The sequence below is a fragment of the Panthera leo genome, chromosome C2 (assembly GCF_018350215.1).
Source record: "Panthera leo isolate Ple1 chromosome C2, P.leo_Ple1_pat1.1, whole genome shotgun sequence".
Taxonomy (NCBI): domain Eukaryota; kingdom Metazoa; phylum Chordata; class Mammalia; order Carnivora; family Felidae; genus Panthera; species Panthera leo.
The window spans coordinates 86,218,781-86,242,963 of NC_056687.1; the positions used below are offsets into that span (position 1 = coordinate 86,218,781).

Below are 24,183 nucleotides of genomic sequence, written 5' to 3' on the forward strand. Positions count from 1 at the left end.
TGTTACTCAACTCACTTGTGGGAAACCCAAAACTAAAATCTAGCTGTTTTGATTCATTCTAGCTTTCTCCCACTACAGTATTTTTCAAATAAAAAAACTTGCCAATTCTATACTCTATGTACTGGAATTATAATTTATCTAAGAACTTTTTCTAAGCTATATTTTTTATTATGTACTTTTTACTACAAAAATGTGTAACATATTTTGAAGCATAATAAATACAAGTGAAAATGTTAAGAGTTAAGGAATTACCAATAATTTTTTAAATGACCACTTTCTGGTTTAAATACACATACGTAGGGATTGAATAAATTACCAAATGAAATTATTAGTTGATTTTGATTAAAGATGTCTTTTGGCACTTTTTAATATATATGTACTATCCCTGTCAACCTTTATTTAGGGAAATTCTTTGAAACTTTTTGGATTCAACTCTTGACAGCCTAGCCCAGTGACAGAGTTAAGCTGGAAAAGTCACTGAGTAGGTCTACTACTGAGGAATTTTTGGTTTTCAGCAATTTATAGACTGTATTTTTTCCCAGCCACTTTTAGCAATTATCTTTCTCTAATTTTTAAAATTTATTTTTAAAATATGGTAAAATACACTTAAAATTGGCCACTTTAACAATTTTTTAAGTGTGCAGTTCAGTGGTATTAAGTACATTCCCACTGTTGTGCAACCAACACCAACATCCATCTCCAGAACTTTTTCATCTTCCCAAACTGAACTCTCTACCCGTTAAACACAGAGTCACAGTTTTTCCCTCCCCTCAACCCCTGGCAACCACCATGCAACCTTCTGTGTGTGAATTTGACTATAATAGGCATCTCATGTAAGTAGAATCATGCAGTGTTTCTTTTAAAGATATGGAATGCTTCACAAACTTGCATGTTATTCTTGTACAGATGTCATGCTAACTTTTTCTATTCTGAGTTTAATATGTGCTATTGAAGTGAGTACTCTGATTTTAATTTTACTTAACTGTTCAAAGATGTTGAAATCCTGGGTTGGAAATACTAAGCATTTACTTTCCTAGGTGTACCCTGCTCACCTCTTTTTTTCCTGACTTAAAATGAGAAAGTATTCCTAAGCCTCTTTCAGGCCAGAAACATACATTCTCCTTATTGAATATCTAGTCTGAAGCCACCTCCAAGTTAACCCTATCTCCACTAAAGTTTATACCTGCTTTCTGGTAATTTTTGTTGGAAAGTCTTAATGCAAGCTTTGGTTAGTTACTACACTTCCATCACAGTTTGTATCCTATGTGCTATATTTTAAATGTCTTAGGGATTTAGTGTTCTACTCTAAATCAAGTGCGAGAAATAAATGCTTGATGCTACATGTAGGCCCCAAGGTAAATTGGTATTGTTGTGAGTAAACTATTTCTTGCCCTGAAAACAGACACTCTCCCCCATAGTAAATAATTTTATTCAATCAGTTCTATTCTGTATTTCATAGGCTGCTCAAGAAAAAGAAGAACTTCAAAGGGAAGGTGACAGTTTGGATGCTAAGATCAACAAAGCTGAAAAAGAAATCTATGCTCTAGAAAACACCTTACAAGTGCTGAGAAGTTGCAACAACAACTATAAACAGTCTTTTAAAAAAGTGACTCCATCTAGTATGTGGGAGTTATTAAAAATTTTATATGAATATATGCAATTAAAGCTGTAGCTATTTATTTTAAAAAGAGGAACATTGTGAGACAAGGAAAACAAGAATGTACCATGTTTGACGGAATCAGAAAAACTAATCACCTCCCCCTCTTTAAAATAAGGGCTAAGGTGTTATTTCCATTATTCTAGTGATACTGAATTCTCACTTTTCTAGGGAATTAATTTCAAATGTGAAGAAAATGGCAGCATATTGGCTATGTTGACAAAACAAGAATGGCTACTACATGACCATATTGATTTTCAACGAATAGACATAAGGAATTTAACCTCCTATAACAAAAAATGTTAGAAGTTTAATAGATAGAAGATTGAAGCTTGCTTTCTACACAGCATGTTAAAAATTTAAGAATTCTCTAATTCTAGGTGATGAGTATGAACTAAAAATCCAACTAGAAGAACAAAAAAGAGCTATTGATGAAAAATACAGATACAAACAAAGACAAATCAGGGAACTACAGGAAGATATCCAGGTAAATTCTACACACTTTAGTAATAAGTCCTTAGTAAAAGTTAACTATCATTATTATTACACCTACTATCTTGTTATCTTGTACAAAGAAGACAATTTGTTTAGAGAAATAGAGAGTAAAAGTCTCATTTGAATGAGAAAAATAAGTGACCAAAGTGTTAAATAAATTAATTAAAACCACAATACTCAGCACAGGATGGACTGCTGATAACGACTTCTTAATTAGCTGATGAACTATAGCTAATTATCCATTAAATTTTATTTAATAAATTTTTATTTCATTCAGTTCCTTAAAGATCACCTTAAAGATTGATCCTTAAACAAAATTTGAAAGATAAAAATAATCTAGTAGAAAGTAGTTACTAAACCACATCACTGAAAGAGAAAACAATGTGTTTGGTAAGCAAGCTTTATATAAAAACAAATGAATTAAAGTTAAATGAATACTTGAAAATTGGCAAGTTGTAAGTTATTGATTCTAACCAATATGTTAACACTTTATTTTCTGCAGAGCATGGAAAATACTTTAGAAGTTATAGAGCACTTAACAAATAATGTCAAAGAAAAATTATCAGAGAAGCAGGCTTTTTCATCTCAGCTACATAAAGAAACTGGGGAGCAGAAGCCAAAATTAGAGAGAGTAACTAAACAGGTATCACTGTCTTTTTAAAAACTGATCTTTGATATTTGTATGTTTTGGAGTTACAAATGGTAACTCCAAATCCTCCTTCATCCATCCATCAAAAAATACTAAGCTCTGGAAAATAGGTTTAAGTAATAATTGACCACTATTGACCAACAGTGTGCAAAACTCACCAGGGAAATCCGACTTTTGAAAGACACAAAAGATGAAACACTAGAAGAACAAGACATCAAACTTCGTGAAGTGAAACACTTCCACAAGATCATTGATGAAATGCTAGTCAAGGTCACTGAAGAAAATGCTGAAATCCATATTATCCTTCAAACATACTTTCAGCAGGTAGTAACAGTACCTTCTAGTTAAAATATTTTTTAAACACTTCATGAAATAGTTTATGGCATTTATCATAAAGTGAGGTCTAACTAAAAATATTCTTCTGAAAATGCAATGGTACTAATTATCGCTGTTGAATATTCTTCCAGAATGGTTTAGAACTACCTACAGCTGGTAGTAAAGGTAGTCGCCAGACTTCTAGATCACCTTCACAGACTTCACTGTTGTCAGCAAGGTAAGTGGAGGCTTAGAAACCACCTGTTAATAACCCTCTAACCTATGCAAACACAGAGTGATTGGAACTGCCAGTGCTCTCCTGACCCTTACCCACTATGTCAGTGTCACATGCAGAAAACAGCTAGGAGGATAAGACTCTTCTGATTTCTGTCTGATGTCAGTTTCTATTCGGGCATGGAGTGCTTTGTGACTAGCAGCTACTGCAATAGTATAAAGTATGGAATTCTGGAGGTTACGTCTTGCATGGTCAACCCTGAGTAGGGGAATTTTTTAAACCATAAAAAGATAACTTAGATGTACAAACATATGGAATGATTTTTATTATTGGAACCACGTTATAAATTTTTAAGTTGTCAGAATTTTACTTTGTTTTTCCTGCTTTATTTTCCTAACAAGGAAATGATTCTTTACTTTGGCAGTTTAGTTTTATCCAGAATTCTATCAGGTAGATAGATGTTTAACCAACACTCCTGTACTTTGCTGACAAAATGAAGTTAATGATAATCCTAATTTTAAAATTCCTAATCTCCTACACTCAGTAGCCATTTGCTTTTCATTAGTTGCCATAGAGCTTTCACAAAAAGGGACATCCTAAAAGGGACATCCTAAAACGTTGTGTTTGAAGTAAAACAAAACTGTTTCTACATAAACATGGGAAGCAGTCACCCTGAACATTGCTGTACTTTCATATTTTTAAAACTTAGCATTTCAGAATCATATAGCTAGTTATGCTTTTCAAATGACCCCATCACTTTATCCTGTCAATAGGACTAGCATTTTCTTCTATCTTCAGTTACATATTATTATGGTCACTCTTGCCAGCACCCAAATTCCCATGGCTCTTGCTTTATCTTTTATGCATAATGACTTTTGCAAAACCTTTAATGCTTAATGATTCCACTTCTAAAATGATTATAGTTGAAAATATTTTTCTCAGATTTGTTGAACTAGTTGAAACTGTATTCTTGCCTTTTTTTCTTGGAACTAATTTTTTTAATGGTTATGCTTTTAAAATTTAGTAGTACTATTAAGAATATATACTTTTTGATCTCTTTATTTTCTTGTGGGACTATGGTATCATTTGCTATTAGGTAGGGGGTCTCTACTGATACAAATTTTGAATTTAAAATCATGCTTTTTTTCCCTCTAGATCATCCAGAAGTACAAGTACTTCTGCTTCTCAGACTTCAGTTAAAGTATTAGAGCTGAACTTCCCAGACTCTTCTCCAGGAATTGGTAACACAAGTAATAGGCCAAGTGCTACCAACATTTCTAGTAATGGTAAAAACAAAAAAGGCAGCAAATAAACATCTTAATCTCTTTTGTAGAAGTTGTAAACACAAAAACAAAAATCTTCAAAAATAGTGAATCTCCCCTATGCTTTTGGGTGCTGTGTAATGTTATAATCGAGGCCTAATGAAATCATGTTTAGAAATACATAATGACTACACCAAAGTTTAATCCAGTGGAAGATGTGAAAGCTGTTAAAAAAAAAAAAAAGTCAAGGAATTTAGGTCCAAATAAGCCAAAGAAACATTTAATTTTCTTAGCTTTTGTCACACTGTTTTCTTCACAGAGAAGGAAAGCAGCAATAGCAGATTCTTAACAATGCCACATGTTCTATAAGCATAGATAAAATTGTTTCTCACTGTTCTTTTGATGTTTGTTACATTAGAAAATAGTTTGCTTCATTATTTCACACTAGCCATGAAACTACATTCAATTGTAATGTAACACAATCTTTCAGGCAATTTATGAAGAATCACTGTCTATGAATAGTTTATAATACTAAAATTCTTACTTACCCTAGAAAATCCTGAAGTTAGGTTTTCTTTATTCAAAGAAACAGGTTTCTTGGACTTCTGGGGGAGAAGTCTGTTAGTTTATTCTTTTGGTATGATTCTAAAATTTTTAACCAAAAAAATAGCATTTACCCTTCCCCCTCCAAGAAAACAATTAATAGGAAAAGAGATAGCACTATGTATCAATAAAAATATTTAAGTTCCTAGGAATTACTCCACTTTGATCTTGAAAGAAGTCAAACACATTAAACATTTTGCTCTCAATATACAACCAAGCATAAAGAATAATAATGTATTTTGAAGACGTTTTTTTCCCAAGACTTTCTTGATTTAATAAACGAGAGCTAGGTATGATTTGATTTGCAATAGGAACTCCATATATTTACAGTGGAGGTGTAATACCAGATTTAGAGTTATTCAATTTATACCTTATTATATACCATATGCCCAACACTCTGAACTCTTGAAAGTGTGGAGTATGATTATGTTATAAAACTGGCTTTTAAATAAATGTATTAGAATCTATGTACTTTAATGGAGTATTTCTCCTTCAAACCTTGGGAGAAAGTATTTGTTATGACAGTTGTCATTGTTTAAAAGTGTCATTTGCAGTTCCTTTTGAAAGGTAGTAGTGGCAATAAACCTGTCTTTCCTGATCATTATTTGAATATTTTATTATTATTTTTAGAAATAGCCAGGAAACGGGATAGCCAAGTCCAATGAATAATTTTTTTTGTAAAACATGGTTGTAAATGCGTGAGATTCGGGAGACCTAAAAACGGATTAATTTTATGGTCACTTTGTGTGTTCACTAGTTCTTATTCTCTGCCCTAAATTACTTTGTAAATTACAACTTGCATTTCAATATTAAACACTATCTTCTAAGGAGGAAGGGATTGTCTTACTAGCTCTGTGATCTTGGAGAAGTTACTTCTACTTTTTTCCTGATTTGTAATACTGAGACAGTAACAGTTACCTACATCACGTTTATTAAAATAGTCAAATATATGCAAAATGTACAGGGCCTGACACAAACTGCACAATAACTTCTACCTGTTGAGTCACCACCCAAAGGCTAGCACAGTATTTGTGGGATGGTTAGGTTCTAGGTCAGCATACAAGCCTACATTTAACTCCTAAATAAAGTAACAGTTCCAGCCTCATGTGTTTAATAATGCTAAATGGTGACACAGGGATCAACCCCATTAACTCCAAATCTGGAGTTAACTTCCATATATTGTGTTAGAAATTTACTTATTAAGTCGAGACACAGACTGGGTGTGCAACTACAGACATAATAAGGAGAAAAACTGCTAAAGATAATCACTAGCAATTCTTGACAAGTAAATAAAATGGTTTAAGTAAAATACTGAAGATGTACTAGCAATTCCTAAAGGTCAAAGACTATTTAAGAGATAGTTTTCATGCTTTACAAAAACCACTATGTAGGACTATGTATGGATGATAAAGGAGGTACACAGAAAGAACCAGACTCTTTTAAGATGAGTTTCTTGTACAAAGATGAATGCATGAGTAACCTTTCTACTGCTATCAACCATGATTTTTGACCAGTTTTTCTCTATTCCATTGCAAAACAACTGTAGCTTTTTCATTAGGCCCCCAGTGCTGAAGTCTGAAAGCCACAAATAGTACATACCTAGTAAGAGTGACTTAGAGTGATAGCATTAAAGGTCTGTTGTCATTTACAGCGTCTAGAATCTGAAATTGGAAAGATTCTAAAGACCATTATAAATCAACAACAATGACTCCTATCTCTATCTCCAAATCTGTTTTCAAATTTGGGAGGATCTTTAGATCCAAGTCACTTCTTCAGCTCTAGTTGCTAGAGTTTATTCTGAGTAAAACCAGACTTTGTCGGCCTACTCATTTATTCAGACCTACGAAAGGAGGCATCAAGGGAAGCATTATTAGGAGAGAGATATTAAGAAGAAATGCAGGCCAGTTCTAGGTTAATTAAAAACATGCCCAGTGCCTTCCCAGCTGCACACATGCAGTACTAGGACGGTTTCTGAATTTTCTTTCTCTTAGGAGAAAAGCAGATTTACAGTGTGCTTCTCTTGCCACTGCTGTTTTTGCTAAAAGGATTCTTTTTATTCTGATCTATTCTTGCTTGGAACATAGACTCTAAGGGTCTTGCCAATATTTAAAGTTAAGAAATTTCTTAGGGCTATACTGTTAACAAGGTTTAAAAAAAAAAAAGAGAAATAAGCAAAATCAGCCCCTATTCAGTTTTCATGGCTTTATTCCTAAGCTGGTACACAAATCATATTAAGTCAAGCTTCAGAGGTCATTTAGGCAAGACAGATAATCTGCAATATAATCTTAGGAGTTCTACAAAAAATTGTTACTCAAATGATCAATAAAAAATGGCACCTGAAGAACAAATACTGTAGATCTCTTTCAAAAGCTGAGGGAAAAGAATTTAACAGAAACGACCGTTAAATAATTTTTGAAGAAAACAATCCAAGTGTTCAATGAATAAATTTAATTTTCTCTCAAACAGGATAAGGTGGACCCAAGGAATTCTCATATACTTTAATACAGTGAAGAAGCAATACTATGAGAATTATCTTTAGGTGAAGTTTAAATCATCACAGTAAGAAATACTGTACAGAAACATATACATGAAAAGCCTAAAAATCAAGCTGTGAGGACACCCACAACTCAAACAAATATATTTTGAGAATAGCTGAAAAGCATTTGCTTTCTGCAATCTCTACAAATAAAATAGCTTTTGGAGTGGAGATTTCTGCACTGGACTTAAATAAAAGACCCAAAACTTTCATTAACAGCCTTTTGTGTAAGAGTGCTGATTCCCTTGGCATATTAATTTTTTGGCTTATTTCCTTTTTCTTTTTCAAATGCAGCTATCTGATTAAATATATTGAGTAAATTTTGAGGTAAATTTTTTTTAACTCCACTTTCTGACTGCTCTTTGCTATTTAGTCCATCTGTTTCTGGAGCCTCTGTTTTAATGTCCTCCTCATAAGTATCCTCTATTTCATATTCTCCTTGATTTTTATTTAACTGGTATCTTTGTTCATGTCTACCAAAATCACGTGATCCAGAATAAGTATATTTTTTATATTTTTCAACCGATTTATAAGAGTAGTCTGAGCTGGCTGGTGAAGTGGAATGCCTCATGGAACCTGGCTCCCACCTTCTATAGTGTTCTTTTCTTCCCTCTGTATCTTTTTCAAATCTTCTGTAACCATAAATTTTCACCTTGTCCTCTGAATTCCTATAAAAGGAATCTGAGGAATCTCTTCTACTGGAGAAATGTTTTTCTGATTTATATGGTTTTTCTGCTTTGCTACTACTTGCCTGAGAATAAAAATCTCTTGGATCTTCAGACCTACCTCCAAAATCATCCGGAATTTCAATCGAAGATGAAGAGACAGGGCATCTATCTTTCTCTTTTACCTGTTTCTTTTGATATGGTAACCTATCCTGCTTTTCCAGTAGTTTTTCCACTTCTTGTTTTTGGTTAAGAAAAGATGCTAAAGTATTGGTTGGAACTGGGAAGAACTCATCTTTCCTATTCTGATCTATCTGACTTGAGGATGCCTTATTAGCTAAATGCCTTTTGGAACTTCGAGAAGACTCTGAACGGTTCCTCCTATGTTTCTTATGCCTTTTGTGACCAGAAGAGGAAGAAGATGATGAAGAAGAACCAGATTCATCAGCAGAAGAAACACTTGAAGAGGAAGAAGTTGATTTTCTTCTTTTCTTCTTTAGCCTAAAAAATACAGTTAACCCATCAGATGTTAAGTACAAAAATGTTTCTTAATTATTCATAAAGAGTCTGGTTCTATTTTAAAGTTCTATTGTTAGTTCTCCTTAAAGGTTTCCTAAAATCTGTGGCTTAGATAAGCAATTACTATATTAATCTTAGTTACTACAAGGTCCAATTTTACCAGGAGGCATGACTTTTGGGAAAAAATACTGGGTAGACAGTTGTCAATGAAAGTAAATCCATCATTTCTGAAGGCATAGTTACATTTCCAACATTATCTAAAAAACTTAAGCCCATCTGAACACACAAAGGATAGAACTGAAGTCTTATATCCAGCTAGCTGTAATATATGTGGTTTCTCCACCTTAACACTATTGACATTTTCAACACCTGAATAATTCTTTGTTGGGGAGGTAGAATGATGGTGGGGGGGCGGGGTATGCTGTAGGATGTTCAGCAGCATCCTTGACTTCTAGCCATTATATGCTAGTACCACTTCCCAGTTATGATGACCAAAATATGTCTCCGGGGGGAGAGGGCGGAGTTAAAGCTGCCCCCAGTTGAGAACCACTGCTGTAGTTCTAAAACATTTCTCTCTAAAATACCGGCAATTAAAATAACTTATATATTTTATTTATTGTTTGTTTGCAGAATTCTACCTTCAGATTCCACTTTGCTTAATTTCTTTTACAGAAAAACTTGTGGTATACATACTTACAAAGTATCACTGATTATAACTCAACACTTTTTTTTTTACTTACATTACTTCCATATGGCACTTTGGTTCAACTCAGTAGTTGCTTTAAGTTAAAAAATACTGAATGTTATAGTTTACCTTTTCTCCTCTTTTAAGAGCTTACGCAACTTTTCTGCACTTGTTTCTATTTTCTTTGTTTTCTGCTTTTCTTCCTTTTCAGCTTGTTTTTCTCTTAATTCCAAAGATTTCTTTTGGAACCCAGATATCGGAAAAAACCACACGTTAAAAATAGCAGAATACATAAAACCCAGTTTTCAAAAGACCACCCCCCCCAAGCCAGAAATCAAATGGGGTATACCCAAATCACCATATATCCAGCATTAAAGAAATATTTTTAATATAAAAATTAATCATACAGGTGTTTGGCATTAATCATTGGAAGAGCCAGAGTAACATTGAGGACCATATTGCAGTTGGTATTCCATGAAAAAAGGGGAAGCCATCGCATTGGTACCCATGACCCAGAGTGCAAGAAAGGGAAAAAATAAAATATATAATAAAATACATGAAAAAATATTTTTTAAAAAATTGAAAAATTTAGACAGGACACAAATTTTATAAATAAAATTCAAATAAATTCCATTAAGGTGAATTGTGGGGGGAATCACCATGTTCAAATACAAACCATTTAAAAAATAGCACAGCCCAGTTGGATGCATGATTACATAAGAAATCATTTTCCAGTTTGAGGATGGGGATGAGCAGCACCAGATGTCACAGACACAGCAGCAATGGTCCAATTCAGAAGAAAATGCATGAGAAAACATTATCATCAGTATTACAGGAAAAGGCAGTTTAAAATATTTCTCAAAGAGGTTTTTATAATTAACTCAATTACAATAACACTGAATTTGTAACCATCAGGAAAGCTCACTACAAGGACAATTCCCAAAACTACATACCACACATAGGCAGTAGGAATTTTCTCATAGGGCTATTTTTACTTTTAAGTACTATGAAGCAATGTCAAACCCAATTAGGAAAAGCTGTATCTAAAAAGAAATTTTTTATAACGTCTTACTAAGTAATCTAGAATAGTTTTCCCGAGAAGAAAGTTAAGTTTTGGCATTAATTTCAAATATCACTAAATTTCTAAGCGGAAATAAAGAATCACCTGCATATATTTATGAAGCTTCTGCAAAGCATCCTCTGCATCTTTAAAAGTCTCATCCAAAGCCAAAGCTTTCTTATAGTAACTTTCAGCATTTAAAAACTTTTCTTCTTCTTCTAACCTAAATTTGAAACAAAAGGTTTAGCTTTCTGCAAAAACAAAAAATTCCTTATTTATACAGGTCAGAGATTTATGACAGAACTTAAAGAAAAATTTTTTAGCAAATCATTTTCCAAACTAAGCAGTACTTAAATCAGGTACTTTTTACTATTTCTTTGGTAAAAAGACCACATAAACCAAAAAAAAGTCAACTCAGATATGGAGAACAGATTGGTGGTTATACGGGGTTGGGGAGGGTGGTGTTGGTGAAATGGGTGAAGGTGGTAAAAATGTACCATCTTCCAATTAAAAGATAAATAAGTCCTGGGGATGTAATGTACACCCTGGTGACTACAGTTAATGATACTGTATTACAGAAAAAAATACTGGACTCCATTACTGGTAACTAAAGCCAAATGTAGGTCCAGCATTGGGATTTTAGTCTGATACATGAAAACACATTATCAGCCAATGTCTTCAATAAATTTAGTATAATCTTGAGCTTTAGAATAGAATTATATAGGTTGGGTGCACTTGGGTGGCTCAGTTGGTTAAGAGTCTGACTCTTGATTTTGGCTCAGGACATGATCTTGAGGTTCTTGGGATCAAGCCCCACGTCAGGCTCTGTGTGCTGACAGCATAGGGGTTGCTTGGGATTCTTTCTCTGCTTCTCTCTTTCTCAAAATAAATATTTAAAAAAAAAATTACATAGGTTGGCTTTTCCAATAGTTTACGAAAAATTTTCCCAGAATATTCACTAATGAAGTTGGAAATACCAATGTATACATGTACATTACAAGTAGCCTTCAGAAAGAAGTATTAGATTACAGTCATGTCTACACTATGAAAAATCAGAATTAGAAAGGGTGGATACAAAGCAGAAAGGATTTGCAAAGTACTTTCGGTTTTTCAAAAGTAGGAAAAAGTAATTACTGTGAAACAGAACAAAACCCAAAACCCAATGGCTTCAATGGGATCACTTCTGTATCACTGGATATGGGCATTAAGGGACCAGTTCAAGGCTATCAACATTTTTGGCTTGGATAACATATAGATGATGTTGCCATCCACTCATTTAAACACCAATATGTGGGTAATAAGATAACCATATTTAAGTAGCTGTCTACCTAATGAGAAAGTAAAAAGGTGCTTCAGTCACTTCGGTACAAAAAGAAGTTCTTGAGTTGAAAACAAATATTGCAAATCTCTTTAATTTAGAATTATGGAATGATCATACAAACTGGATTAATAAAACAAATTCATGAAACAGAAAAGTGATAATTTTATTTAAAAAATTAGTTGCAAAAAGATGCTACTAATAACAAATCAGTTTTTAGTTGGTAAAGTAGGCTATAACCAAAAATATTTATATTGGAATATTACATTTCTTCACATTTTATAAATTAGACTAGCCTGTTAGTCATTCAATATTTATGATACAACTATGCAAAGTAGTATGCCAGCATCTCAAGATAGTAACTTAAGTTATAGGGTTTGTTCTTAATGATTTGCTCTTCCATTTAATCTGAGTTTGTGGATTTTACTGCACAGAGCAGAGCAATAAGCTGAATATAATGGCAAAATATTATTCACAACTAACTACAGAATTCTCAATTCATACTTCTGGCATTATACCACTGGAATGATGAAATAAATTAAAAATCCAATTCCTCTCTATTAAAAAAAAACCCTCTTGTGTGTGTGTCCAAGAAAAGAGTACTTCCCTTATTTTTGGACCTTCACATTTATATTTCTATATAAGGAGAATAGATATTCAGAACAATGAACTCAAGACACTAAAATATCTCCAACTTCCTATCATAACCTCAGTAATAAGGGAAAAAACACTAAAAGGCTTAAAAAGGACTATATTTAAAAAACATTTTCAACCAAAATTGAAATTAAGAGTGTTCTGAATTAAGTGAGTTAAAGATGCTACTTCCTTACATTAAGTTTAAGATTTTATAGTAGCTGCTTGAGTATTAGATCTCTACTTAATATTAAAAAAAATTCGACACTTACTGCCCTCCTCTTTCAACAAGTGTCTGACAGAGGTATTTTCTTGCATTCCTATGAGTTGGACAGTTTTCCAATGCAAGCTCAAAATCTTCTATTGCTTTGTTCAGACTTCCTTTTGTTGCATATCTAGAGACGTGAAATAAATTAGAGGAATTTATCTTCTGAACTATTAGTAAATCTTATATTCATTTACCTTATAAATATTCCTTAAAAGCCATGATCCACTTACAATGCTCCACGAGCCACCAAAGCTTCCACATTTTGTTTGTCTATTTCCAGAGCCTTATTATATTCATTCATAGCATCTACGTGGCGTCCAACCTTAAAATAATCAACTCCAATCTTCACACTAAAAAGACATTTGTAAACCGTCACATGCATTTCTCAGAATATCCAAACATAATGTTAGCATTGATAAACTTTTAAAACCAATCTAATTTGGCTAATATTTAGTCTGCAATACTCTCAGTATACATAGAGAGTATTTTGCCTTTCAATAACTTTATAACAAATATCTATGAATCCATATATCAATATACTGATTCCTTTTGAAAACATGGAAAATGTTGGTTAAAACTTAAGTCTGTTAAGCTTATAGCACCATTTACACCTATAAAAAAGCTAATGTCAAAAACACATCATTTTAATTCATTTATAAACAAATTTGGTCTTAGTAAGGACTTAAGAATGCCTGCCTTATTCTAACCTTTAGACTAGATAATGCAATTGTTGAAAGATAAAGTTTTCATACCATTTTAAAGCCCAAGATGCAGACTGTTTCTTTCTCAATGCAGAAGCAAAATCATCTTCAGAGAAATTTTTGCTGTTCAAAGAAAATGAAAGTCAAACTATATGCTTTTTTTTTTTTTTTTTGGTAACAATCCTTCACTCTAACAGATAAAAATTCAACTCTGAAAAAGTAAATCACAGGCAAGAAATCTGTATTCCACATACAAAAGAATATTCTTAAAACTCTCAGGAATGACTATTATTGTCAAACAGTATTTTTAACCCAAAATTCTTATAAACTTTCTGCATCGTTCTCTACATCGTTCTCTACACATATCATCACAACAGATTCCATTCCAGGAGATAGGATCACCTAGTTCACTCGCTTTTTAGCATATTGCAGCTGCTAGGCTTAGAATAGTCAAATATGTCCCTCAGTTATATAGCTTTTGATCTCAGCACCATTTACTTCACCACTTCAAAGAATAATAACTGATTTACTATACCTTTGTAAGCCTCGCATTAAAGATGGTGGATTAGATTCATCTATTCCTAGTTTTCCTAGAAGGAATTCAACTACTCCTGGATTAGCAAATCCCAAGGAACTCTGCATGACATTTTCAAAGGATTCCAAAGAATTGCTATTTAGTTCAACACTTTTCCTTAAAAAAAACACACATACAACAAAAATATAAAAATGACTAACATAATTAGCATGTTCCATTTCTATTAAATAAAACTCGTATCATTTTTGTACACAAAGGTACAGTAATATTATTTTGGTTTCTTTTACTTAAGGGTTATAAAAATGAGCATATTTTGAAATAAGAGAAATTAATTTTCTACTTTGTTGTCACAAGTTGGACACAATTTGGTATTTTTAATCAAGCAACTTTTGCAATTAATTTGTTGAAATAACATGGATAACTTACCTGTAGTACAAAGGAAGCTCTTCAGAACTAATTACACCTAATTTGATACCAGACAGATGTGGTGGAAGAGATGAACTATATAGAGACACTGCAAGCTTTTCATGGTATCTGTCAATATCTTTGATTCCAGCTTAAAAAAAAAAAAAAAAAAAAAAAACTAAGCTGATTAAAAAGAAAATGCAAGCTAACATAAAAACACATATATTTTTCCAAACACTACTCTCATTAGACAGATTTTCAAAATTAATATAAAAATCTGACAACTGTTACTTTTTTATTAATATGATGAAACTGATCACCTCGAATAATGTCACCAGTTTGGTAATATGATAAAGGATCCCCATGGTTACTGTGAGAAGGTACATCTCTTAATGGACAAAGAGCCTGCAATGAGAAGTATTTTAAAATACCAGACATATCATCTTTGAGATATATCATCTTTTATCCTAGTTGTTCAGTACAATGAGCTAATAGTTGACACAAACATTAAAAAAACTAACACTCTAAAATCTAAATTTAAGGATTTTCATTATAAGCAACTTCTGTGCGCATAGTACAACAAGTTCTCTGGTTCAGTTCAAAGACTAAAATCTCACAAAATTTGCAATCAGTTCTAGGAACCAAATGTAAGTATGGATTATGAAACACATAGATATTTTGTGCTTGTTAAAAACAAAACTAAAACTGTTCAGAAAGTAGGAGAATTCCAGTGAAAACTAAGTGCAAATTCTCCAGTTTATGTCTATCATCCAGTCTGTGATGCCTTCTGCTTTTCTTCCTCTATCATCTACCTTGACAGACGGCAAATATCAAACCTTTTAAATTGACACATTATCTCAAATTCAAGACAATTCATCTTGGGCAAAGTATCTTATTATAATGCACAAGCCATTTACATTTAACTACCGTAACTATATAAATAAGAAATTTGTTTCTAAATTATCCACACGTAAGTATCTAATGCCAAATACTAAATAATTAAGAACACGTTCAGCTAGGAGAAATAAGCCTGGAACACCAATGAATCTCACCACATCCACTGATATCTGTAAGCATTTAAAGAAGGACCCTACCCCTGCCAACCAAAGGGACCAAATAAACCTCCAAAACCAGAAATGGAGGAGGAAACTACGCAAGTAACTATATCACCGTTCTTTCAAAAAGAAAGAGTATTTTATTCTTCTCCAATATTTATTTCTCGAAACTACGGCAGCAGGGCACACTTAAGCATAACTGGATGCAAAAACATAATTTTCGCATTGAGATGACTCTTATCAAAAACAGAAGCAATCAAATAACTGAAAAATAACTTACTGTGATTTCTAAGTGGGATATATCTCTTATGATGCCACTGCCTAAACAAATCAACACCATGAAAAACCCAAATTCCCGAATGGAACTAATTCTTCCAATCACTATATCACCACGCTCAATATCTCGGAAAAACAGCTCTCTCCGGTCCATACTAGGGATCTCCATGAACTGCTCTAAAGGTGGCATGATTGCATAACCATCTGAAAAAAAAATTAACAAAATTACAACTGCTTTGTGTTTTGCTTCATCTCAAGTGCCATTAAAATAACCCAAACCGCAATCAAAATATTTTAAGAAAACTCACCTTCATTGTCTTCATTGACTTCAGAAGTTGCAGGTGCATCTGATTTCCAGGAAAGTGCAAAAAGCAAATCTGCTTTTTTGGAAATGAATTTTTGTATTTCAATGTTGTCAACTCTCTTCTCTTTTCTTAAAAGGAAACAAAACTTATGAAAACTGGCTTATGGGTAAAACCTTTTTTAGCAAGGCCAAGCTTATGCTCTTGGCTTTCATTGCCCAAGCAGATCCATCTAAGCTCTGGGCCGCACATCCTGCGAGAAAAAGTTTTAATCAGAGACTCCCTCATTCGCCAGCCAGTAGGTGGAGGGCGGGGAAAGTTAAAAAGTAGCCCCCGCAGCTCGGGGGAGGGGGGTGGGTGTAGAAGAAAGCCCAAGGGATTTTGGATAAAGACTCCGTGCCTCCGCTAGCCAGCACGGAAGAAAAAGTTCAGTCCGCTTCCCGCCTTTCCCTCACACCCGCAGCGCGGACCCTCCGCCATTCAGCCCTCGGCACCTGCGGGGCAATCCTCACGTGTTCGCGGCCGCTGCTCTGCTCCTCCAGGACTCAGCCACCCGGAGGCGGTAGTGGGGCCCTGACCTGCGTCCCCTCCCCCGTCTCACAGAGGCGGCGCCGTACCATTACCTGCCCTGTAACTGCTGCTGGGGCGGCGGGCCCCGGGCGGGCTCGGCTGCGGACCCCAGGAGGCTCCGGAAGTGCGGGTTGTCCTGCTGTTCGCTCCGGAGAAGGGAGAGCAATGACGGCCCGTGGTAATTCAATGACTGCCGAAGAAGGTCCCGGTCCATGGCCAGAGATTGCTGGACCCAGTAACAGGTGGGCTGCTAGGTGCCCCCCGCCCCCACCCCGTTAGGTGCTCACTACTTCAGCTTGGTGGCCCCCGAGACTGAGGAAACAACCTGGAAACTGCCGGAAGGCCACATCACAGACACACAGTTGTCTGCCGGAAGTGTTCCGGGACCGCCCCAAGCGGCGGCGCGGAGGAGCTCAGCCTCGGTCTCGCGAAATGGAGCGAGACTACGGAAGCCGGAAGCACTGGGTTAAGCATTTCCTGAGCTAAGGGCTGCCTGCGGCTCCGAGGTAGTGCACCGTGAGAAAGTTTTTCAAAATTTCTGTGATGTTATTACGTTGAAATGGCCCCGGCTCTAAATCATCCTCTTATTTAGTGAGGCGCTTCTAAGTGCCATTGCCAGGGTGAGAACCCCATACGAGTTACAAAGTTTCTTCCTTCAGAGTGCTCGCAGGATAAGTCATTCTCTATGTCTCACATACAACCACATTAGAGTGACTGCTCTGGGAGATTTTCTGGTAGTCTAAGGTCAGAAGAAAGGAAGGATACTAGCATCTATTAAGCACTGGAATTGTGTTGTCCATCCATACTCCATTCACCCTGATGATTTTAGAGTTAGCTTAAAATGGCTGTAGACCTGTGCATACATGGATTCTATTTTATTTCTTTATTTAAGTGGTGTCTAAAGATTTAGTGCCCACTAGATTTACTTTGTAGTGCTGTGTATTTAAGTCAATATATTGTTTTTGTGGGTAATTCAAGTGATTTTCAAATATAATTGTGATTTAGGCTCCCCCCCAGCACCTTAGTTAATGACTTGAGCTTCTAACCACTTTAACTCATTATATATACTCTCTCCTTAGAGATTGAGGACACAGTCCCAAGAGTCTCAACAAATTGCTCAATGCCACCCACCTGTTAAAAGGTTAGAGTTAGGATTCAAACTGAGGTCTTAATACATCTTCAGACACAATTACTGAAGAGTGTTTTTCATATGGACGACATAACTTACTCTGATTTTGAGATAATATGACTTTATTTCAATATATTAAAATCTGTTCCACTTAAGTATGTATAGTTTAGTATAGTCCTCTTGAACAAAAATAAATGGTAGCAGTTATTCCACCTCCTCTCCAGCTATGTGTTTTCACTGTCTCACCACTTGGATAGAAAACCCAGCCCAGAATATAGTGTATGACTCCACACTATTTTGTGAAAAATCCAGGCAAATAGTTTACTGAGACTTGAGAGGATGCAACAAAGAAGAATGCAAGTTTAAAAGATAATAAATTTTAAGCCACTGTGGGCACATCAGGAAAGTTTGATCAATGGCACAGACTGACTTGTGTTAAGCTATAACTCTAGAGAATGACTGTTACTAGGAAACAGGAATTATCACTGAAAGCCAACCACTAAGAATGAACTATATAGACATTCTGGTAAATACATGATTTTAGTTAGAGTTGATCTGTTATTGAGGATCTAATTATCTCCAGAGGGACTGAGAAGCCCAGTGTCTGAGAACCAGATGCCAGACAGCGGCACTTAGTCTGAGAAGGCCACTTTGTGAAGGCATTCTTGAGTAGCACATGTTTTCATCACTATGGGATCTGTCTACTGTTTTTCCTGATTTTAACACTAGAGTAAACTCCAACCACCCCATGTCTTGAACAGCTAGAATTGCTGTGGTATAACCATGAAAACAGGAGTAAGTAGCTGCTTTTAGAGGGTAAACAGTGTTCGTCAAGAGTGGAATTTATCAAATGCTTGCTGTATACACAGTAATGATGGGAAAGAAAAAAAAAAACTTCAAGCAGGTGTAATCAAAACTTAGGCTGGGTCTTATCTTTGGTTAGGGCTGGCCTTACATGGAAGTAGTCACAGTAGTTATGTGACAGAGACAATCTTGTTCTTCACTTCTCAAGTACTACAATCACAGTATGGGAGTAAGCCTTTTACAGTTACTAATGTATTGGAATGAATTTTCTGCTGGGATAGATATATCCTTTGACTTTTGAGGCCACTGAGCATTGAATCTTTGACATAGGACTGGAGGAAGTGAGGAGAGGAAGTGAGGGGATTAGTTGCTTTTCATCTTGGAGAAGCTAGTCCCACATGCAGGATTTCTCAAGGTGGACATAGAAAGAAAACACTTTATTTTTCACTTCTTGAATATTTTTGTTTACCGGTTTGACCTTTAAAAGGATCTTTTAAAAATCCTTTTCAGTAAGTTTTCCAGGTTAAACAGTATGAATCATCATGTGACTATGGGAAGGAAAAGAGCGAAAGGATTCAAGACATTCAGATCTTTGGTGTCTAGATCCTGGGCCTATTTTTATTGTGATATAAAATTCCATTTTAAATGAACACATATGTACATTTCTTAACACATACTCTCTAGGCCCTGGAAATGTAAAGATGAAAAATACTCCTGATTCTTGAGTGATGCACAATCCAATAGAAGATTAGACATAAGAAGAAATGTGACACATGGTAAGTACTATTGTTATGGACATCTACTAGGTATCTGCTTAGATCCCTTATTTTTCTTGGGGGTTGAGGTAGTGGGAGTTGATGGGGGTAAGAAGGAGAGGAGGAGGCAAGTGCATTCCAGGAGGGATGGGAAGGAGTAATATAGTTAAAGAAGTAGAGATGTGAAAAAGCAAGATGTGTTCTGGAGACAGCAAGTGTGAAATTGAGGTAGGTAGAGTTATTTTAGTTATGGACATTTTAGTTATATACATCATTACAGGTAGGCTGTAGATTGGTGAGAAGAGACCCATTTCCTCTGTGTGAGAATACACACATACACACACACACACACACACACACACACACACACAGATTAAACGCCTGATTTTTTTTTTTTTTTTTTTTTTTTTTAGTAAAGGACATAAAAACTTAGCCAGAGCAAGGTAGCCATGTAAAGCAAGGGCAAAAGCAGCATATCTCAAAGTAGCTTTTCTTGGATCCCCCAAGTTTCCCAAAATAACATGCAGAGCTGCTAGTGACACAGTGTGCAAAAGATGAAGTCTATCTGGACCTGAGAAACTTGCTTATTACCATGTGGGAAGGACTATACAAATAATCTGTGACTATATAAGAAATCTGTAGACAGGTTCTTTGTAGTTCTTGACTCTGATGTAAACAATTTCAAAAAGCCTCATCCTCATCTGAGATTGAGGATGAAATGTTTGTATCAGGAAAGTGTGGGTAGAACCAAATAAGACCATAAGTATGTTAATACTCCTCCCTTTAATTTTTCAGTATTTTTTCTATTCTTTTTCTTAAGAAAATCCTTTTTTGTTGCTTAAGCCAGCTTGAGTAAATTTATGGTTTGGAACCAAAAGAATCTTGACTATACTAGGAAGCCACCAACTAGTAACTTCTGCTGTTTCTACTCTGCCATTTAAAAAATTAAAAAACAGATATAGAAAGGTTGAGAATTTGTTCAAAAATGACCTTTAGAATCCACATTATCTTAGTATTCTTTCTACCATGCCATACCATCTAGAGGATTAGCTGAAACCATGTTCTTTAAGGATATAGTTGTAAATGTACATGTGTGGAATTTATTTTACTTTAAAAATATCTATTATTATGTTAACTTGTTACAATAGCCATAAACCTTTTTTCCCTCTAAAATGGGGCCACTTGGTTTCATTCATAGACATATGGTGCAAGAGGCAACTTTGCTTCCATAGGAGGTAATTCACTTTGTTCTATTTAGAATTATATTTGGAGTCACCTTGGGTTAACTTAAAGAAGAATGAGGAATACTAAAAGAAAGTATGGCTAGATCAGCCAAAAATCCATCTTTATTATTAAGGAAATAATTCAGACTTCTTCTGATAAGGTTTCACTCATTCAGTAGTCTTTGTTTGAAAGGATTATACCACCTTCTCTCTTTTTTTTTCATATCACAGATTAACACATCTCATTAAGAAAAACATTGTCAAATATTTATCCACACGAGGGTGCTGTAAGATCATTGTGGATATCAAGTTTTCTATCATTCACCAGAAAACCTACTGCCAATTAAACAAGTATTGTGGCCTACCATGTAGAATCATTTTAAGATAGTTATGTCTCTAACACCTTCTCCATATTTTAGTTATTGGTAAATGTTTTGAGGATACTATTTTAATATGAGTTAGTTCATATCTCATTGTCTTTGATTGATTAGCTCTGTAATTTTGAATTTTTCAAGAGGAAAGATCACTACTTTTAGTTACAATTTAGGCTGATTAGTTCTGAACAGACCAGGAGGTGAACACTGCATAACTCCAGGGAAGAGTGGGGGTGTTTGCACTGTTAACATTTACATCATAATCTATGTATGACGTATGTGGAACTCCCAGAGTTGTGGAATACTGGACCATACACAGTGGCTGTCTGCAGTGTTATTCCAAGCCAGCCATTTGTGTGTGTGTGTGTGTTTGTATTTGTTTACAAAAAGGACTTGGGAGTAGGATGAAGATATTTCAGAACAAATCCATCATGATGGGGAAAAAAACAATTGAAAAGATATGTGCAATACTGACATGGAATAGGTCAGTGTGCTTATCTTCAGGTACTTTGTCAGGACTGCTTAGAAAGATACAAACATACACATTTCTTAGATTCTCATTTTGTGGCAGTTTCTCAGAATACTATGCCAGGGAACATGTCAGGATTATAACAAAAAATTGACAATTTGATGTTAAATAAACAGTATTCTTTGTCAATACATTCTGGATTGGTTTGATACTCATTTTTAATGTAATTTGGACATTTCTTTGAAAATGAGTAAATTGATTACCTTTTGATTATTAAACCATAACTCCTTTTTATTTTATTGGTGGCAGCACCAAAGGGGAATTTCAGAGACTAGAAATGTATTATTGTTTTAGTATATTGCCACCTCCTTAATGGAATCCGTTGGAAGATCTAGAATATCTGGTTAAAGATTAAATGACATTTGATTATTGGTAGATAGACTCTGATTTCTAACGGCAATTAATTGAATGAATGAATGAATGAATGAATGAATTTGGCAATTATTTATTGAGGGTTGGGCACTGTTTCAGATTTTAGGACTATAAATAGTGAAAAAAAATCAAGATTTCTGCTTTCAAGAGATTATATTCCGGTGGAGGGACACAATGAGCAATAAACATAATAAATAAGTAAATGATGTAGTATATTGGAGAGTGATAAAACCTATAGAAAAAAATAAATCTGGGAAAGGGGCACTGGAAGTGCAAAGGAATGGGTTTAGTAGTTTTAAATAGAATGATCAGGGCAGGTCTTGCTGAGAAGATGACATTTGAGCAAAGACTTGAAGGAGGTGAAAAATTAGTCATTCAGCTTTTTTGGGAAAAAAGAGTTTCAGGCTGAGGGAATAGCCAGTACAAAGGTCTAAGGCAGGAAGGTATGTGGTGTATTGAGGAACAGCAAGGAAGATAGTGTGGCAGGAACATAGCATGAAAGTGCGGTTTGTAGAGTATGGGAGAAACTTGGCTTTTACTCTTAGCGGAATGGGCATTGTTTCAGGGTTTTAAGCAGAAAGACGTGTTATGACTTTGATTACAAAAGGATCACTTCAGCTGCTGTAGAGATTGGAGTTAACTAAATAACTATTGCTTATAATAGAAGAGAAAAACTTTTAATTTTTTTTAAAGTTTATTTTTGAGGGAGAAAGAGACATGAGCAGGGGAGGGACAGAGAGAGAGGGAGACATAGAATCTGAAGCAGGCCCCAGGCTCTGAGCTGTCAGCACAGAACCCAATGTAGGGCTTGAACCCATGAACCATGAGGTCATGACCAGAGCCAAAGTTGAACACTCAACCAACTGAGCCACCCAGGCACCCCAGAAGGGAAAAACTTTTATAAAAGACTAAATATCTCTTGTGTCTTAGGAAACATAATTTTATTTTAAAATTTACTCATCATTGCATAGAATGAAAATATGAGGTTTCATTGGCTCCAAGAAGATTAAGAGTGTCAGCAACTATTTATGATGAGGTAGGGAATTATCATAATGGAAACAGTTTAGCCCAGGAGTCCAGGCTGCATCTTGGGGGCAGATCATCTAATCTCCCAAGCCTCTTGTCACCTTTAAAACTGAGGGCCTGGACCCTTTACATTCTCTGTGCTATGATAAAAACAATCCAAGTGCTAAAACTTCATGTTTCTCTTTAAGCCACTCTGCGTCTTTTTCTATGAAATCTGCATGGAATTTTTTTTCCTTTTACATTGCATTGCTGGTAAGTTCCTACTGTGGATAGTCTCTTTAAGTGAATGAGTTTCTCTAGTTCCAATTGGTTGTGTCTAGAAAAGAGACCAGACCTATTGAATCACTGTACTGTACACCTATTAACTCTACTGGAATTAAAATAAAAATACATAGACAGAAAGAAAGAAAGAAAGAAAGAAAGAAAGAAAGAAAGAAAGAAAGAAAGAAAGAAAAAGAGAAAAGAGAAAGGAAGAAAGAAAGAAGTCATACAGAGAGATTGGCTGGTTAGCCTCAGGTAGTCTCAATGTGGCACTTCCATGACATAGTCCTTTTATCCAGCATCCATTTTTCAAGAGTAGAAATTCAAGATAGGCTTAGCAAACTGATAGACACTAACCAAACAAGCTAGACACTGATTTAGAAACCATATTGATAATATTTTAATGGTGAAATATAGATGCTATGTGAACCAGAAACTCATATTGAATATCAATATATTCTCCCATAAGAAGCCAATTTTAGTCAGAGGTTTATTTGTGAGCCTGGAATCAGAGCAAAAACAGTCTGTTAGGTGATGTTAATGACTAATTCCATCAAAGTATGTAATCTGATGCATTTATTTCCTCTATATGAGTATTTCTAAGGCTATCAGATACTCAGCTCACGTAGGCACCCCCTACCTCCCGCTCTCCCTCCCTCCTTCTCTGTCTCTTTATTAGCAGTTATATTCTCTCTCTATATATAACTGCTGCTTTTGAAGCAGTTTTCAATGATTTTTTCTTAAAATGGAAGCCCAGTATACAAAAAAGAACTGCAGAACTACCTTTGTTGAAGCTATGATAGAAAGATAATGAGATCTCAACCTGTTGCTCCCCTCCACCCCTAACCCCCACCATGCACATACTAAATGGTGGCTGGATAGATACCTTTAAGGACTGTCTCAGACCTATTAATGGGTTACTTTTTCAGGTAGAGTTCAATATCACTGATTATGTTTTAGCTTAAG

At 35.0% G+C, this 24,183-nt stretch overlaps 2 protein-coding genes and 1 long non-coding RNA gene across 6 annotated transcripts in view; 2 read left to right on the top strand and 1 right to left on the bottom strand.

Annotated features, from left to right (window-relative positions):
- Positions 1–5,817, top strand: part of CCDC39 (coiled-coil domain containing 39) — a 51,047-nt gene extending 45,230 nt beyond the window's left edge. The window contains exons 15-20 of one of the 2 annotated variants that reach the window (XM_042955157.1): positions 1,460–1,619; positions 2,038–2,144; positions 2,655–2,795; positions 2,946–3,125; positions 3,269–3,354; positions 4,507–5,817. In XM_042955157.1, the coding sequence (XP_042811091.1) occupies positions 1,460–1,619; positions 2,038–2,144; positions 2,655–2,795; positions 2,946–3,125; positions 3,269–3,354; positions 4,507–4,663 (831 nt within the window). In that variant the 3' untranslated portion in view covers positions 4,664–5,817. Of the gene's footprint in view, positions 1–1,459; positions 1,620–2,037; positions 2,145–2,654; positions 2,796–2,945; positions 3,126–3,268; positions 3,355–4,506 lie in introns of those variants that run through there. The other variant, XM_042955158.1, reaches the window with a different exon arrangement.
- A 1,827-nt stretch (positions 5,818–7,644) lies between these two features.
- TTC14 (tetratricopeptide repeat domain 14) lies at positions 7,645–17,121 on the bottom strand. Of its 2 annotated transcripts, XM_042955159.1 has the most exons (12): positions 16,798–17,116; positions 16,181–16,305; positions 15,877–16,076; positions 14,862–14,946; positions 14,563–14,692; positions 14,137–14,292; positions 13,653–13,724; positions 13,131–13,250; positions 12,905–13,027; positions 10,787–10,904; positions 9,751–9,860; positions 7,645–8,918 (listed from the first exon to the last, which is right to left on the bottom strand). In XM_042955159.1, the coding sequence occupies exons 1-12, from the start codon at positions 16,956–16,958 to the stop codon at positions 8,006–8,008; spliced, it is 2,313 nt and encodes a 770-aa protein (XP_042811093.1). In that variant the 5' UTR covers positions 16,959–17,116; the 3' UTR covers positions 7,645–8,005. The 2 variants fall into 2 exon arrangements, 1 of the variants encoding a protein (XP_042811093.1); XR_006207120.1 differs by lacking the exon at positions 7,645–8,918 and having other exon boundaries at positions 9,821–9,860; positions 10,298–10,904; positions 16,798–17,121.
- A 49-nt stretch (positions 17,122–17,170) lies between these two features.
- LOC122229739 overlaps positions 17,171–24,183 on the top strand; it is a 237,298-nt gene continuing 230,285 nt past the window's right edge. For both annotated transcript variants that reach the window (XR_006207121.1, XR_006207122.1), the window contains exons 1-2: positions 17,171–17,250; positions 19,362–19,453. This is a non-coding gene — a long non-coding RNA (uncharacterized LOC122229739). The remainder of the gene's footprint in view (positions 17,251–19,361; positions 19,454–24,183) is intronic.

Coding starts and splice junctions, on each gene's coding strand:
- TTC14 (XM_042955159.1), bottom strand. CDS start 16,958: ATGGACCGGGACCTTCTTCGGCAGTCATTGAATTACCACGGGCCGTCA. Junction 16,077..16,180: donor AGTCAATGAAGACAATGAAG/GTGAGTTTTCTT, acceptor TTTTTTTTTCAG/ATGGTTATGCAATCATGCCA. Junction 14,693..14,861: donor AACTGGTGACATTATTCGAG/GTGATCAGTTTC, acceptor TTTTTTTTTAAG/CTGGAATCAAAGATATTGAC.